Source organism: Stegodyphus dumicola, chromosome 7 (assembly GCF_044657685.1).
Source record: "Stegodyphus dumicola isolate Sdum_Otavi_A_Nest chromosome 7, ASM4465768v1".
Taxonomy (NCBI): Eukaryota; Metazoa; Arthropoda; class Arachnida; order Araneae; family Eresidae; genus Stegodyphus; species Stegodyphus dumicola.
The window spans coordinates 131736341-131750896 of record NC_140774.1 but is presented as its reverse complement, the minus strand read 5'-3'; the positions used below and the strand labels follow the sequence as shown (position 1 = coordinate 131750896).

General features: G+C 30.6%; 1 protein-coding gene across 5 annotated transcripts in view; it reads left to right on the top strand.

Moving 5' to 3' along the window:
* LOC118199896 (prostatic acid phosphatase-like) overlaps positions 1-14556 on the top strand; it is a 78202-nt gene that overhangs the window by 37467 nt on the left and 26179 nt on the right. For 4 of the 5 annotated variants that reach the window (XM_035371759.2, XM_035371761.2, XM_035371762.2 and 1 more), the window contains exons 7-9: positions 2873-2993; positions 10078-10163; positions 12520-12826. In XM_035371759.2, coding sequence (XP_035227650.2) covers positions 2873-2993; positions 10078-10163; positions 12520-12826 — 514 coding nt within the window. Of the gene's footprint in view, positions 1-2872; positions 2994-10077; positions 10164-12519; positions 12827-13191; positions 14055-14556 lie in introns of those variants that run through there. The other variant, XM_085820817.1, reaches the window with a different exon arrangement.

The following is a 14556-nucleotide window of genomic DNA, read 5'->3' as shown; positions in this document are numbered from 1 at the left end:
TGAATGTAGTCCTGAAAGAATCCAATACTTTGAACTGTGTCTCGGCCAAGTCCTGGGAATGTAATTCTGGAAGGATGTAATGGTGGAGAACCAATTTTGCGGTATGTTTTCTCCGTAATAAGTGTTGCTTGTGAACCAGTGTCATAGAGAGCAGTTAATTGAGTTCCTTTAAGTTGAATATCAACATGCATAGGATTTTCAGAAAAAATTTGAGCAGAAAGTGCATTTACAGTACTATCAGATGTAGAACAATTAGGAGCAGATTCCGTGGTAGAACTACCAGAACGTTTGGGACAGTTGGAAGGAATGTGACCATAATTTTGGCAGCCATAACAGAATTTGCCATTAGATTTATTAGGACAAGTATTGCTTTTGTGACCTTTTAAACCACAAGAATAACAGACTGGTTGAGTGTCTGATATACGTTTAGCATCAATTTTAACATTGGGAAAGGAATTTGTAAATTTCTTTGGAGTATTTTGCTTCAAATGTTTTGAATTGTTAAAGAGTTTTTCATAAATCTTCAGTTTTTCTTTAAATTCAGGAATGGATTTACAACCATATAAAATTATTTTGTTGTTTGATGAATCAGGAATACCATGTATCACATACTCAATCAAAGAAGAATCATCCATAGAACCTTTGTGTGCGAGGTCTCTCATAGCTAAAAAATATTCTTGTAAAGTTTCAGATGTTTTCATGTGACGAGATTCCATTATTTTATGTAATTGAAGGCTATTAATTTTTTCCAAAAATTAATCTAATAAATGGTGTTTTAATTGTTCTCAATTAGTAATTCCACGAATTGATCTGATTAATGTTAAAGCTGGACCTGTAAAACGTTTTTTAACAAAAATTACTTGGTGTACAGGATTCGTGATTTCATAGAGATTAAAAATGTCATCAATGTCTGAAATAAAAGTTTCAACCCTGTAATTATCCCGAGAGGAAAAGGATTTGATCAAATCAACAATGTCCTTTAAGCCAAAACATTGAAACAGAACAGTCTGTGTTTGCGGGTTAGTTGATACCAATAAATTTGCAGGCGCACTTTCAAGAGAGATTTTTGCCTCCATTTGTTTACATACAGAGTCATCCGAAGTGTGATTAATGGCTGTTTGGGCGACGCTATGCGTGGAGGGTGAACTTTGCACCAAAGCGTCTTCTTCAAGGTCGCTGTAGTCAGCGGAATCTGATTTTAATAAGGATACATCAGCTAGATTCGTAAGAATATTGTTAGCACAGTTTTCAATATTCATTATTCAATAGGTGGATCAATTACGTTATTTCAATAGGTGGAAAATTCTAAATATAGTAAGTTACATATGGCAGTTACTTCCGCAAGAGAAAATTCTTTTATAATTTTTTGTTTCGTTTCTTCAAAGTTAAATGGTTTGGGAAAACCAGAAAAATTGCGTAACCTAGCACGATTCTGCCGATCACCATCTGAGCCAAAAAGTAAACGATGTAAAAGCTTGATATGCTTGGTACTGGCGGTTTTTAATGACTGTGCAATGTTGGGATAATCATTAAGTGTAGCCATTATTTATCAGTTTTGTTTTTACCAAATATGAAATTCACAAAATATGTATGTTTCGATTTCATCAAATATGTATCTGGTATTAAATATTTATCAGAAATTAGCATACCAAAATATATTCTTAATTTTCTTATTCTTCACAATAATATTAATTCTTCTTAGCATATTACACAAATAACTATCATGTTAAAACACTCAAAAATGATAAATGAAATTGTGAACATATGATTCAAACAAATGGTAAAATATATCGTCAAACAAATCTTCATATAAGACTATGTTAAGAATAGAATTTCACGTTAAGATATGATATCAAAATTAGTAACTTAAAATAATATTCTACAGTCCTTGTAAAATATAGGCATCACAAGAAGTAAGAAATTTATGCATCAAATTCAAAAACGAAAGTAATTCTTCAAAGTAACTTTTTTAATATATCAATTCTGTAAATAGTCAGTAATGTAGTTCCATCAAAATCAAATACCTTTAGTTTATTCAATTAAACTTCATCAAAGCTGTTTAATTAATTATCATCAACATCAAATTCGAAAATGGAAGTGTTAATTCTTCAAAGTAATAATCATTCAAAAATAAATGAATTTTCATCAAAAGCAAATGCCTTTCGCTTCTTCAAATAAACTTCATAAAAAGGCGTCATCAAATATTCATAATAACTTGAAATAATATTACTTCCTCATTAGTATTACTTCATCAAATAAAATTAGCTCTACTTACGTGCTGATGAATCACAACAACGGGAATCTTGCGATATTATTCCACAGTAGTACATCATTGATAGTTATATTCGGTGGTAGTCTAGGGGATTTAAAAAGCTGAAGAGAAGAACAGATTTTAGGTTAAGGAGTTGAAAGAGTTCGTGGGGCTGAGCCCCCATGTAGGATGAGGTTAGGATTAAAATAGAGGAAGGCAGTAGCATTTTAAGGGTATTTAATGATGAAAGAATAAACATGATTATGGTATTTACAGTGTGAAAGGAAGTAAGATAAAAAGTCTATTCATCATGAAACGGAATCACATCGTAAATTAACATCGTCGAAAGGCATAGTTCAGCTGCATCCGTCACAGTGTTCTAACCTCATCGGAATGCAAGGTCTGTCCATTTCCTCACGCAGCTCGCACTCGCCGCTGTCGCTGTTGCCAGATTTAGGAAAAGGAGGATGAGTTATAGGAGCGAATTACCACATGTATTTAATGATTGAAATGAATTACATTAACAAAACAAATATATCTTAATAAAAGTTTACATTTTGAAAATAATTAAAAGTGCTGTTAAATTTGTGTCCATGTTAAGTTATTTTATTATTTCTTTAGAAAAAATACAATCTTACTGTTCCATCCTGGGTTGAGCCATTTTGGGATGAGCTAGAAACAGTTGCTGATCTTTCTTTTTTCTGGACTTTTAATTCACCTTTACTCCATCGACTTCGTGCTGGTAAGCCACATGTGCATATTTCCTGCAACTTGCAAAATTTTAGTCGAATGAGGTGTTGTAAATTTCTGTGATAGCCAAAATATGACATTGCTATTTTATTATGTTTCTTAAATCTCATTACTTAATACAAAGGGAAGTAAGGAAACAGGCACTTTACAGATTTAATTTATTTTAAACTTGAAAATTTTTTAAATCGGTAGGTTTTTTTAACTTGAAAACATTTATTTAGAATTTATCAGTAAAACAGGACCAAATAAAAATGTAAGATTTATTAAAATTTCATCCGTTCTTTTAAGGTATTAGTACATATTTGTTACATTAGATAAGGATTATAAAATGGTATTTTTTTTCATTATGATTCTGAACTAACTTTTTAACTTGATTTATTTTCTTGTAATATCATTTTAAATATAGTTAGATGACATGTAGAAATTATGAAATTAAAAGTATAAAATAGTTTTATAAAATAATGAAGCATTTTCAACCTTAAGAGAATCAGTATTTACCAAAAACTCAAAATGTATTTTTTTGTTTTATGAGCTGATACATTCTCTTTATTTTTATACATGGACATAATTTCTTGTTCAGTTTCGTGTAAGGGTCATTTTGAGAAATCCCACTAAATTTTTAATAAAATTTTTTTCTTTCTCAACAACTTCTCTATCACTTTCTTCACTATCAGTAGCAGTATTTTCTGAATTTGGAACCCTATTACAAATTTTGCTATCTGTTAATTGACTGATTATTGAGGCATTATGCAATGCCCCAAAAATGGTAATGGAATACTTTATATAATTACCACTTCTCCACAAATTCCATTAAATTGAAAATTTTGCTTTTTGTTTGCACTGCATGAAAACCTTCAAATTTGCAACTATCATCATAAAGCTTAGCCAGTGTCCACTGTTGGCTATATATCATGAGACTGGTGCTGTAGCAAGACGTTGTTCCACTAAAATTTGTCTTGTTTCTATTGCATCTTGAGTTAATTAAGCCTGAACTGTATTAGATTTATTATTTATTATGCTTACATCTACTTCCTGCTTAAGGCCAGGGCCATCGGCAGAGCATGTGGAAATGCACTAGGTTGCAAATTTTTTAGAATTTAGGAAGAAACTGAGTGGAGAATTTTGGAGTCACAAAGTTTGCACTGGCCTGCTTTAGGCTTATCTGAGTCCTGATGAATTCCATGTATTCTTAAAGTATTGCTTTTCCATTTTGCCGCTGCCATGCATTTTTATGGATTTCTTAATGTAAACAATTTTTAGTTGCACGAATAATTTATAGATGGCAAACACACACACAATACCTGTCAAGTGATAGGTGCATCAAAAAGCATGGCAGTTGCATAATGAAGAAATACCCTTAAGGTTTATTAGACCAACAAATCAGTTATTTCTAAATTCAGAAAGCACTAAATAGCATGTGAATATTATTTACAAGATCTGTTTTTTAGAAATTTCTTCTGATCAACACAACCTTTCCCAATATAGTTGGCTGAGGTCTGTAATCTTCACAAAGCATAATGTCTGCATAAAAGGTACCATCCTGTTTGGTATTCCTGATATTAAAAACAAAAACTGCTTTAGATGTTGTTGTGTGAGTCATTTCTCAAGCTGCTGTCAGTTAATAGTCAAATGGTGACTGAAAGCAAAAAATAATAAATAATAATTCCTCAAGTTGGTGTATAAGGGTTATATGATATTCAGTGGAATCCAGGGCTGGTGCAGTAGCAGAATTTGAGGGTGGCAAAACATTTACTATTGAGCAAAGAAACCAGGTGGCCGAAAGCCTAGCACCCCTTCATATTCATTTCATGTCACACCTTGTGAGCTATTCTTACTTCCATGTTAAAATTGCCACTTCTTGGTCATCATTTTGACTCTGTTGGTGCAGTGAAAGAAAATTTCCTGCAAATCCTGAAAGAGTTTCGCGAAGATAATGTTAAAACATGCTTCATGGATTGTAAAAGATATTGATATAAATACTGTAAATGCAGCCAGAAGGGATTACTTTTAAGGAGATGTAATAAATGCTGATGAATTAATTGAAATTTTGTGCTTTATGGAGTTATTCCTGATACTCTGTGATCGCAGTAATAGTACTGGACGATTTTTTCTCAGTATCTCTAGCAAATACAGGTCTGAACATGTATCAGGGAAACACATTCATTGATCATTATTTCTTCTTGTAGCATGATCATAAACTATGTTTTTCACTGGAAAAAGCACAAAGTCTATTATTATAAACCTTAGTTATAATGTTTTCTGCATGAATTCAGTTAGGTTCTCTTTTGTTGTAAAATCAATGAAACATAATTTAGGAACTTTCTGAACTACGAGGGCTATCCAGAAAGTAGATTACGTTTTGGAATAAAAAAATAAACAAAGTATAGGAAACAAATTTTATTATATACAGATGAAAGCCACACTCAAATACTACTTTTCTACATAGTCACCATACAAATTAAGGCATTTATCGTAGCGATGTACAAGCTTGGAAATTCCTTCGTCGAAAAATTCGGCCGCCTGCGCCTTCAACCACTTCGTTACCTCTTCTTGCCTTCCATCTTGCACAAAACTTGTGGTAACCAAGCTTTTCGCTGATGATTTCGTGCAACAAACTTCGCGAAATTTGTGGAAAACTCAAAGAAAGTTCCGTTATTGTGAAATTTCGATTTTCACGGACTTTAGCATCGACTTTTTCGAGAAGTTCGGCGGTCACTATGCTGGGTCTCCCACTTCGATCTTCGTCGTGAACATTGGTTCGGCCATTTTGAAATCTTATGACCCACTGACGCACTCCACCTTCAGTGATAATGTTGTCCCCATACACTTCACGAAGCTGCCGATAGATTTCTATCGGTTTACAGTTTTTTGCAGTCAGAAACCTTATTACTGAGCGCACCTCGCAGCTCGCGGGATTTTCAATTAACGCAGACATTTCAAACCGTCACAGTATCTGAACGGAGCACAGCACGAACCTCTCACTAGCACGGCTAGATGCAGACTGAGCTGCGCAACGCTCTGACCCCAAGATGGCCGCGCTAGCCCCGCCCCTAGCGGACACAGACGGAAACGTAATCTACTTCCTGGATGGCCCTCGTATAAAGAAATAAAAGAAAATTGCAATGAGTGATGACTGTATATATATTTGCTCACAATTTCTCTCCTTTGTGTACTTTTTGTCCTAGTTTTTTTCAGTATACTGTTTAGAAAATTTGGGTTTAAGGTACCAATGTAAAATATATGCACAAATAGGAAATTAATTATTTTGTGTAAGTTATAAAAATATTTTGAAATTTATAAGCCCTTTGAAATATATATGGTGGAGCACTGTTTGTATGTCATTTCATCTTGGTTCTGATTCAGTCCTATTTATTTTAATAATAAAGTATTTCTTTTATATGTCAGATAGCTTTGGTTATACATCACTTTTGTTTGACTTACTGCATTGGTTTTGCACTTTACAAGTCAAGGCTTTGAAGTATTTTTCTTAGAAATGGGGATAGGAGAAAGAAACAAGACATGAGATTTCATAGTCTGGTACAGAAGTTCAAAAGCCATTTCACGAATCAAGGGGATACTTGAAAAGAAGAATAGACAGTTTTTTCTTCATAAGAGAACTCTGTGTTTAGTAAACTAGGTGGAGCAAAATTAACTGATACAAAATGTCATGAAAGTGAAGGACACTCTTATTAAATGATAAAATTCAAATCTTAAAAGAATTTAGTGAGAATACCAGTAAGTCCAGTTAGCAAAGAAACTGGATATTCCTGTGACAACACTAAAAATGGTTATTTATTATATAAAAAAGCAAAGAAAGAGCAAACATTTATAGACAGTTCACTTCAAAGAACTTGCATGTTCAAGGTGGAAAGCTTCCTAAACTTATATCCATTTTTCAAAAATTTTGCATTCAATATCTTGGATTTAGAATTTTTGTGAATGACTTCATGTTAATCGAGAAGTCAGAAGAAATAGCACTTTGATTGAATGTGAAAAAAACTTACTTTTTAACTGGATGGCTGCATAAATTTAAATTGCAGCATGAAATCTCATGTCTTATAATAAATGGAGAATCAAAAAGGCTTACTGCTGAAGAATGGTTCTAGAATTTATCCACTAAAATAGATGAGTTAAAAAACATTATTAATGTTGGTGAACCTGCTCTTATCATTAATATTATGCCTGCAAGAACCCTAGTTTTCAAAAGTAACCAGTGTTATGAAGCTAAGCAACGTAAAGAACATCTTGCTGTTTTTCTTTCTGCAAATGCTAATGGTACAGAAAAAATGACTTTTTAGGTATAGGAAAGTTGTAAAAACCAAGGTTCTTCAAGCATATTAAAAGTCTGCCACTGGAATATAAAGCAAATAAGAAAGCATGGATGACCATGGACATTTTTGCAGAATGGGCAAGAAAATAAATAACACTGTGAAAAGATAAAACCATAAAATTTTACTTTTTATGGTTCAGTGTACTAGATTTCTTAAAAATGGTAAAGTTGTTTTCTTCCTGCAAATTGTACTAGTGTAATAAAACCTTTAAATTTGGATGTTGTTAAGAATTTGAAAATGTTCTGGAGGCAGAGGTTGGTTCAACTAGCCCTTCAAAATATAACTACAGGAAATTAACAGAAAAAAAAAAAAAAATTAATAGTCTTGAGGCTATGAATATGATTTCAAACCACAAAGTAAGTTTCAAGTAAAACCACAAACAATTAAAACTTGCTTTATTAAAGGAGTATTTTTGAATCCAAGTGAAAGTGTTGACTGGGAAAATGATGATGAAATTGTGATTGTTAATGAAGAAGATTGGAAACTACTGGGATTAGCCATTACAATCATGGAATATGTAAAACTGTGATGCCAGTGTAATAACGTCAGAGCTATGTACAGTTGAAGAGCTGATTGAAAACAGTTTGCAAAATGAACATTTAAGTAGCAGGGATGAACAAGAAAATGAAGAAATAATTCCACCCTCTTTTCAAAATGCTATCTACTGCATTGACACACTGAGAAATTTCTTTGTGCGTAATAATACTAGTGATAAAACATTTCAAGGAATGAATTCAATTCATAGCGCTTCACTAAAGATTATGAATCAAAAGAGATGACAATTAAAGTTTTTTTTAAAGTTAAAATTTGCTTTAAAATGTTTTTTGAAAGAAAAAAATACTTATTCAGGATAGTAATTCAAATAAAGGTATGACTTTTTTATCAATTTTACATAAATATATATAGAAATTTGCATTTTTATGATTTAATAATATTACATTTCTATTAATGTCATTTTTAAATATTAATTATAAAAAAATTGGTTAAAATATTAATTTTAAATTTGTTTGACCATGTTAATATTTTAAACAAATTGAAAGTAGCATAATAAAATTGTGTGATATTAGTAGTAGGTAGTAGTATCAAAATTGTGCAGTCAGTAGGTATATGTTTCATATCGTAAAGTTTCATTTCTATGGCTTTCTCATTTATACATATGTCATTTGTGAATGGTTCCTTGAAAGATGTATAAATGAAGCTCCACTGTAATAAATAATAGCAATATGCTTTCTAATGTTATAACACCCCCTCCCCCTCTTTAGAAATTGTATACAAAACATATTTTTCCCCTCCTTGTTTTTAAGTAGTGGAATTGGTAGGAAAATATGTGAGTAAATATGGTAAGATAATATTCTATCTTTATCTTGTAATAATCCTGTCAAATCTCTTTTTAATTTGGTTATTTTAAATATAATAGCATGCTTATAATAATTTTTTCTCAACTGCATCATTTCAAAGTCCTTTTCAAAAAATGCTTGTAGGGCAATTCTGTCACATAACACTCGTAGTGCATGTACTCACAGCAGAAGTGAAACTGAAATCTTTTAATCAGTAATAATGCAAATTTGCAAATTAAAACTTGGACCACTCAATAGAAATAATTATTCTTAATATAGTATCCATATTGCAATCTTATGGTCACTTCTCATGATTTTCTGTGTTTCTAAAATGTTGTCTGCCTGTTCTCTTCCTTATTGCAATTATGCAAAATATGTAAAAAGCATGTCTGTAAATAATTATTCTTAATATAGTATCCATATTGCAATCTTATTGTCACTTCTCATGATTTTCTGTGTTTCTAAAATGTTGTCTGCCAGTTCTCTTCCTTATTGCAATTATGCAAAATATGTAAAAAGCATGTCTGTAATTTTATTAAAGTGGATGTGTGTCTTGCATCAGTTAAGCCTTGTATGTTTCCTTCAAGAATGGTGAAATGTTTAACTACCCATAACTGCAGCTACATCTTTAATAATCTATACCAGTATCCACTATACAAAATATTGTTACATACATACATATATAAAGGTTTTATTTCTCTGTGGAAATTTGCTCAAATACAGCAACAGTTGAATTCAATATCTTCTTTAATTAATGAAATTTTCTAAATACCTCATAAAGAAACAGTCATATAAAATACAATTTTAATTATGAATAAATAAAATAAAATTAATATAATACATAAAAATTGTAAGTTGCAAAAATCAAAATAAAACCAATAATAATTCTTGGTTAAATGATTAAATAAAAATTTATCCCACTAAACTCTTTCTTAAATGGATCAGCTTAATTAATGTTGTCAGCTATTTTTCTGACTGGTAATTAAATAACAATTAAAATATCAACATGAATAGGAAAAAATACTTAAATAATTAATAAATTAATTACTGTTTGATTGAAAGCTCTCTGTTCCAGCCTTTGAAAGATAATACAACCAAATACTAAATGAATTTTTGATATTTTGAAGTTTCACTGGGCCATGTTATCAGTAACACATCTTTTAAAATGGCCATCAATTTAAATATTTAAAAAGATTTTCCATTCGTGTTCCTTAATCTGGACTATAAAACTTACATGTATCTTCATAAATGTTATATTTATAAACCTTCAGAAATGTACATACTTTTTCCTGGTGGATTCACTATATAAATGCAATAAATATCATAAAGTGCTATTTAAATTTGCCCTTACAATCATATAAATCATTTGAAGTGTAAATTTACAACATTATTTTATACCTTTCAATAGGTCCTTTGCTTCAAAAAATAATTGAAAAAATGAATTTGAAGTTATCTGGTGATATCCCAGATCAGAAAGTGCAAATTTATTCTGCTGTAAGTATTATGTATTCATGAGAGCTTTATTTATAAACTTAAATTTAATTTTAGTTTTTAAATGTGTATGAATTTTCCTCTCAGCATTAAATTTACTCTTATTCTATTAGTCTTATTTTTTATTCTCAATTTAAATTTCAATTTAAGCAAAGTATCATGAAGTTATTTTATTTATATACTCTTATATTCAAAAAGCATGCAGAAAATACTTTAGAGGCAGTTCTGTTTGAAATGTAAAACATAATTATTTAAAAACTTTTTAAACAGTTGTTCCTTCTCCATCACTCCTGATATTTCTGGAAGCATTGGCAGAAAGCTTGTTTTGTTGTCTGTAATGGATAACTGCTGCGACATCATGCCCAGTTGTTTGCTTTCCACAAGCCAGGTTATGGCACTGTTTGATAAATTTGACCAGTCCTCTGATAAATATCTACTTTTCTGTTGTTTCTTTTTTCTTCCCCATCACTATGAAAAGATGCTTGAAACTTTTTTACGGCAACAAAATGTTTAGTTTTTAACAATGATTTAAGATTTCTTAAAGAAGGATGATGAGAATTATGTAGATACAGACAAACCGTGAAATGTGGCTTTCATCATGTATGACTTTCAACACATGGCAGTCGGCCAAGGAATATGCCCAATCACATGCTTGAGTAAAAAATTTAGTTTGGTATCGTTGGATGGTGAGTAGTAATTTTAAAATGAGCTTTTGACTGATTTAAATGACTAAATGTCCTTAAAAATAAGCACACATACTGCAGGCTAATATCATGGCGGTTTCATGATTTTATTATTTTCGACTATTTTTTGCTGAGTTCACAGACTTTTGAAAAGACAACAAATTTCGGATCCTGGCAAACGACCATGAGAGCATGCGATTAGGCACCTTGCAATTAGTTTGAATCAACATTTGCTCAAAAGGCTGACCACATTTTCTTCCTGAATTTATGAAATTCTCAGGGAAATTTCCTCCTGGTAGCTGTTTGAGGAATGAGGCAGAAAAAAGAGAGAAAGCTTTCTGTAAAGTACCATTCCTAATTGCCAGAAAAGGAAAAGTACATGACAAAATAAGGTATTTCTCCTTTTGCAAGAGGCTCAATTTCTGTCTGTCAAGGGATGAAACTGGCAAAGTCCAAAAAATACAGATGGAAAAAGTAAACTTATATAAGCTGTTCAATTTGCACATGACAAAAGGGAGAATAATTTTTTTTAATCATGGCACATGTGCTGTCTTATGAATGACATTTCAAGGGGTGATGCATGACATGGCTCTTTTTTGCTGTCTAATTATACTTTAAAAATGTCTGTCATCCCCTCAGCCAGGGATATGAGTTTGTCTGCATAGGAATAGTGATGTGCTCTTTTTGTGTTGACTGCCAAAACTTTAAACTAAAAGTTTGTTTTGAAAGCCTATAATTCTCCCATACAGATAAACCTTATGGCATTTTTTTATTTTTTATTTATTTATTTTTCTAGCTGCCGAAGAGATGGCAAAGTCATAGAACAAAGTAGTGTTTATGTGATTTTAGTGACATTTTATGTTTTTTGAGTTAATAAATTTTCATTTATCAGAAAAAAACTGCAGAACTTTCATGATGACTTAATAGTTTGAAATTGGGTGTTGTTTCCTAGTTTTAATTAACTACTGATCATAAATTTTATAGCCCCTAGAAGAGGCTGTATTAATTTCACATATCATATAAAATTCTATCCTGAAAAATTTGATGGACAGGGAAAATAGAAATAATCTAGAAGCTGTTCTTAGCAATAATCGCTACTGTGGGAAACATAAGGCCTTTAATTTATCATCCATATGGCCTTCCATATAGCATAGTCTTGAAGTGTTGCCATTCTGAAAGCTAAAGATTTTTAATGTTGTATGTTTGTTATATAAATGTTAAATAATTTTTTAATATTTAAAAAAAAAGATTTAAATATTTAATGTTAGACTTCTTTGAAATAATAGATTGTAATTTGAAGTCTTTAGTTAGGAAATTTTTCCGTCTGAAGAGAAGAAATATGGAACTACATAAAACTTATAATTTGGATATTAAAATTCTCCTTTTATTTTATGTTAATTCAAATAGAAAGGTTCTTTAGATTACAAGAGACATTATTCTTCTCTCTTGAAAATTATTTATTAAATTATTTAGAATGATTTGCATCATTTATGAAGTCATGAAAAGAAAGACTTGTATCATTTATGGATTTGCAGAAATATTTGAAATGTTTTTAATACAAATTTATTCTGAAAGAAAGATTGAATTTTGTTAGAATTATGTAGATACAGACAAACCGTGAAATGATCAAACATACTAATACTGTTTGATACTGATTTAATTCTTTATAATTTTAGCATGATACCAATATTGCTGTGGTTCTAGCAGCCCTAAATCTTTTCAATATGAAGCAACCACCATATTGTTCATCTCTTTTATTTGAACTTTATGAGAAGAATGGAAAGAATGTTATTCGTCTACTTTACTTAAATTCCACCAATCCTGAGAAGGAAATGCAAACTCCACATGTGCTGAAAATTGAAGGATGTTCTGAATTTTGTCCTCTTGATTATTTTATAAGCTATACCAAAAACTTAATCCCTGGAGACTGGGAACAAGAATGTGAGTTAGATAAATCTTTCATTGAAAAAGTGAAAGAAAAAAGTGAGTGAATTTTGTTTACTTTTGCATTCATTCTTCGTGATCTGTGACATACATCTTTTTTTGGGGGGGATAATGTCGTGCCTGGTTTCCACTTGATGTCTAAAATTATCTTTGCATGTTAAAAAACACTTCTGTGATACATGGAATGAGAAATGGAAATAGGAAAGTTTCAGTCTTGGCAAGGAACTATGGTACGGCTACTCACAAGTAGTTCTTTCAATGTCTACAGTAAATTTATTTAATATATACATACTGAACCAATTCATTGTAAATTTGTGTTTATCATTTTATTGAATATAATTTTGTTAACAATATAGTTAAACACCATATACCCAAAATTCATTTTTAACAGATATTTCTTTCAGATAGTTCAGCTCCTGTTGCTAATAATGCATCTAACGCATTATTATGGCTGTTGTGATGAATATAAATTTTGCTAGATAGGTCTATGTGAGTGATGGTAAAACCTGTTAAGCTCTTTATGTCAAAATTTGGAAAAACTTAGTTTTGGTGCTGTGTCACATATATATAATCATCCATCTGTCAAGAATTAAATCGAATGCACCTGAATGAAGTGCAGCATATGTTGACAATGACAAGAATGTTGCAAGAGACTTTTTTTTTTTTGTTTTGTATTATGCATTTATCCCCATAAAATGGAAAATTAAAGATAACAAGTATATTAAATATTTCAACAATAAAAACTGAGAAAATTTTTGTGAGCTGAAGGACCAAACGTCATGCGCAGACCCTGTAATGTTGAATAAAACTGATTGAATTTTACTTAAAATGATGCCAGTATCATAATATGTAAATCTAAACTGGAAAATTGATTATAAATGCGTACAATACAAAACAACATTAAGAAAAAAAATAACGTTGAAGACTGCAACAGTGTACGTATGGTTCTTAAGAGCCCTTAGATTTTTTTGGAATTAATTTTTGGTCTTTAAAAGACCTTAATTTTGGCCAAAATCAGCAGAAGGTCCTTAATTTTAATCATCTGAAATTTCTGTTTTTACGACTGTCATTTTGAGTGTAAATTAGCATTTTGGAGGAATATTTTTGGTGATTTACTGACCTATATGGTTATCTTTTGAATGGGTTCATGAGTTATAATTTGTTTCTATTTCTAATATAAATGATGGAATACTCGAGTGTCTAAGCAAGAAGTGAAACATAAGCATTTTGAAATTCATTTTTTCTAATAAAGAGCTCTTAAACAACTTTTCTTGTTTGGAGATGTGAATTCCTTTATTAAACAGTTCTAAACTTGGCGACTTTTCAACATTTTGGTGATTTTAAGATCATTTTCTATAGAATTTGAGATCAGAGAATTTTTGGATGATTTTTTTTAAAACATCATAACATTGATTAATTTCATTAATTGATTCATTTTCTAGGTAATATATTGAAAGTATATTTAAAAAGTAACATTAAAATAAAACATTTTTATTTTTTGCTGTCATATTATGAAGTTTCATTTTGGCAACTTTATTATACAATATTTTAAATCTGAAAAATAAACAAGGTATAATGCTATAACGCACAATTTATGAAACAGCTCTTAGCAAACGCAAAATTAGCTATGTAATTAATTAAAAATGTCTTCATTTTAATTTTTTCATAGTTTCCCATGTTTGTCTCAGAATATTCAAAATTCTCAAAATATGCATAAGTTTTCTCTATAAAATTAATTTTACACTTTTTCTCTCTTTTTTTTCTTCCCC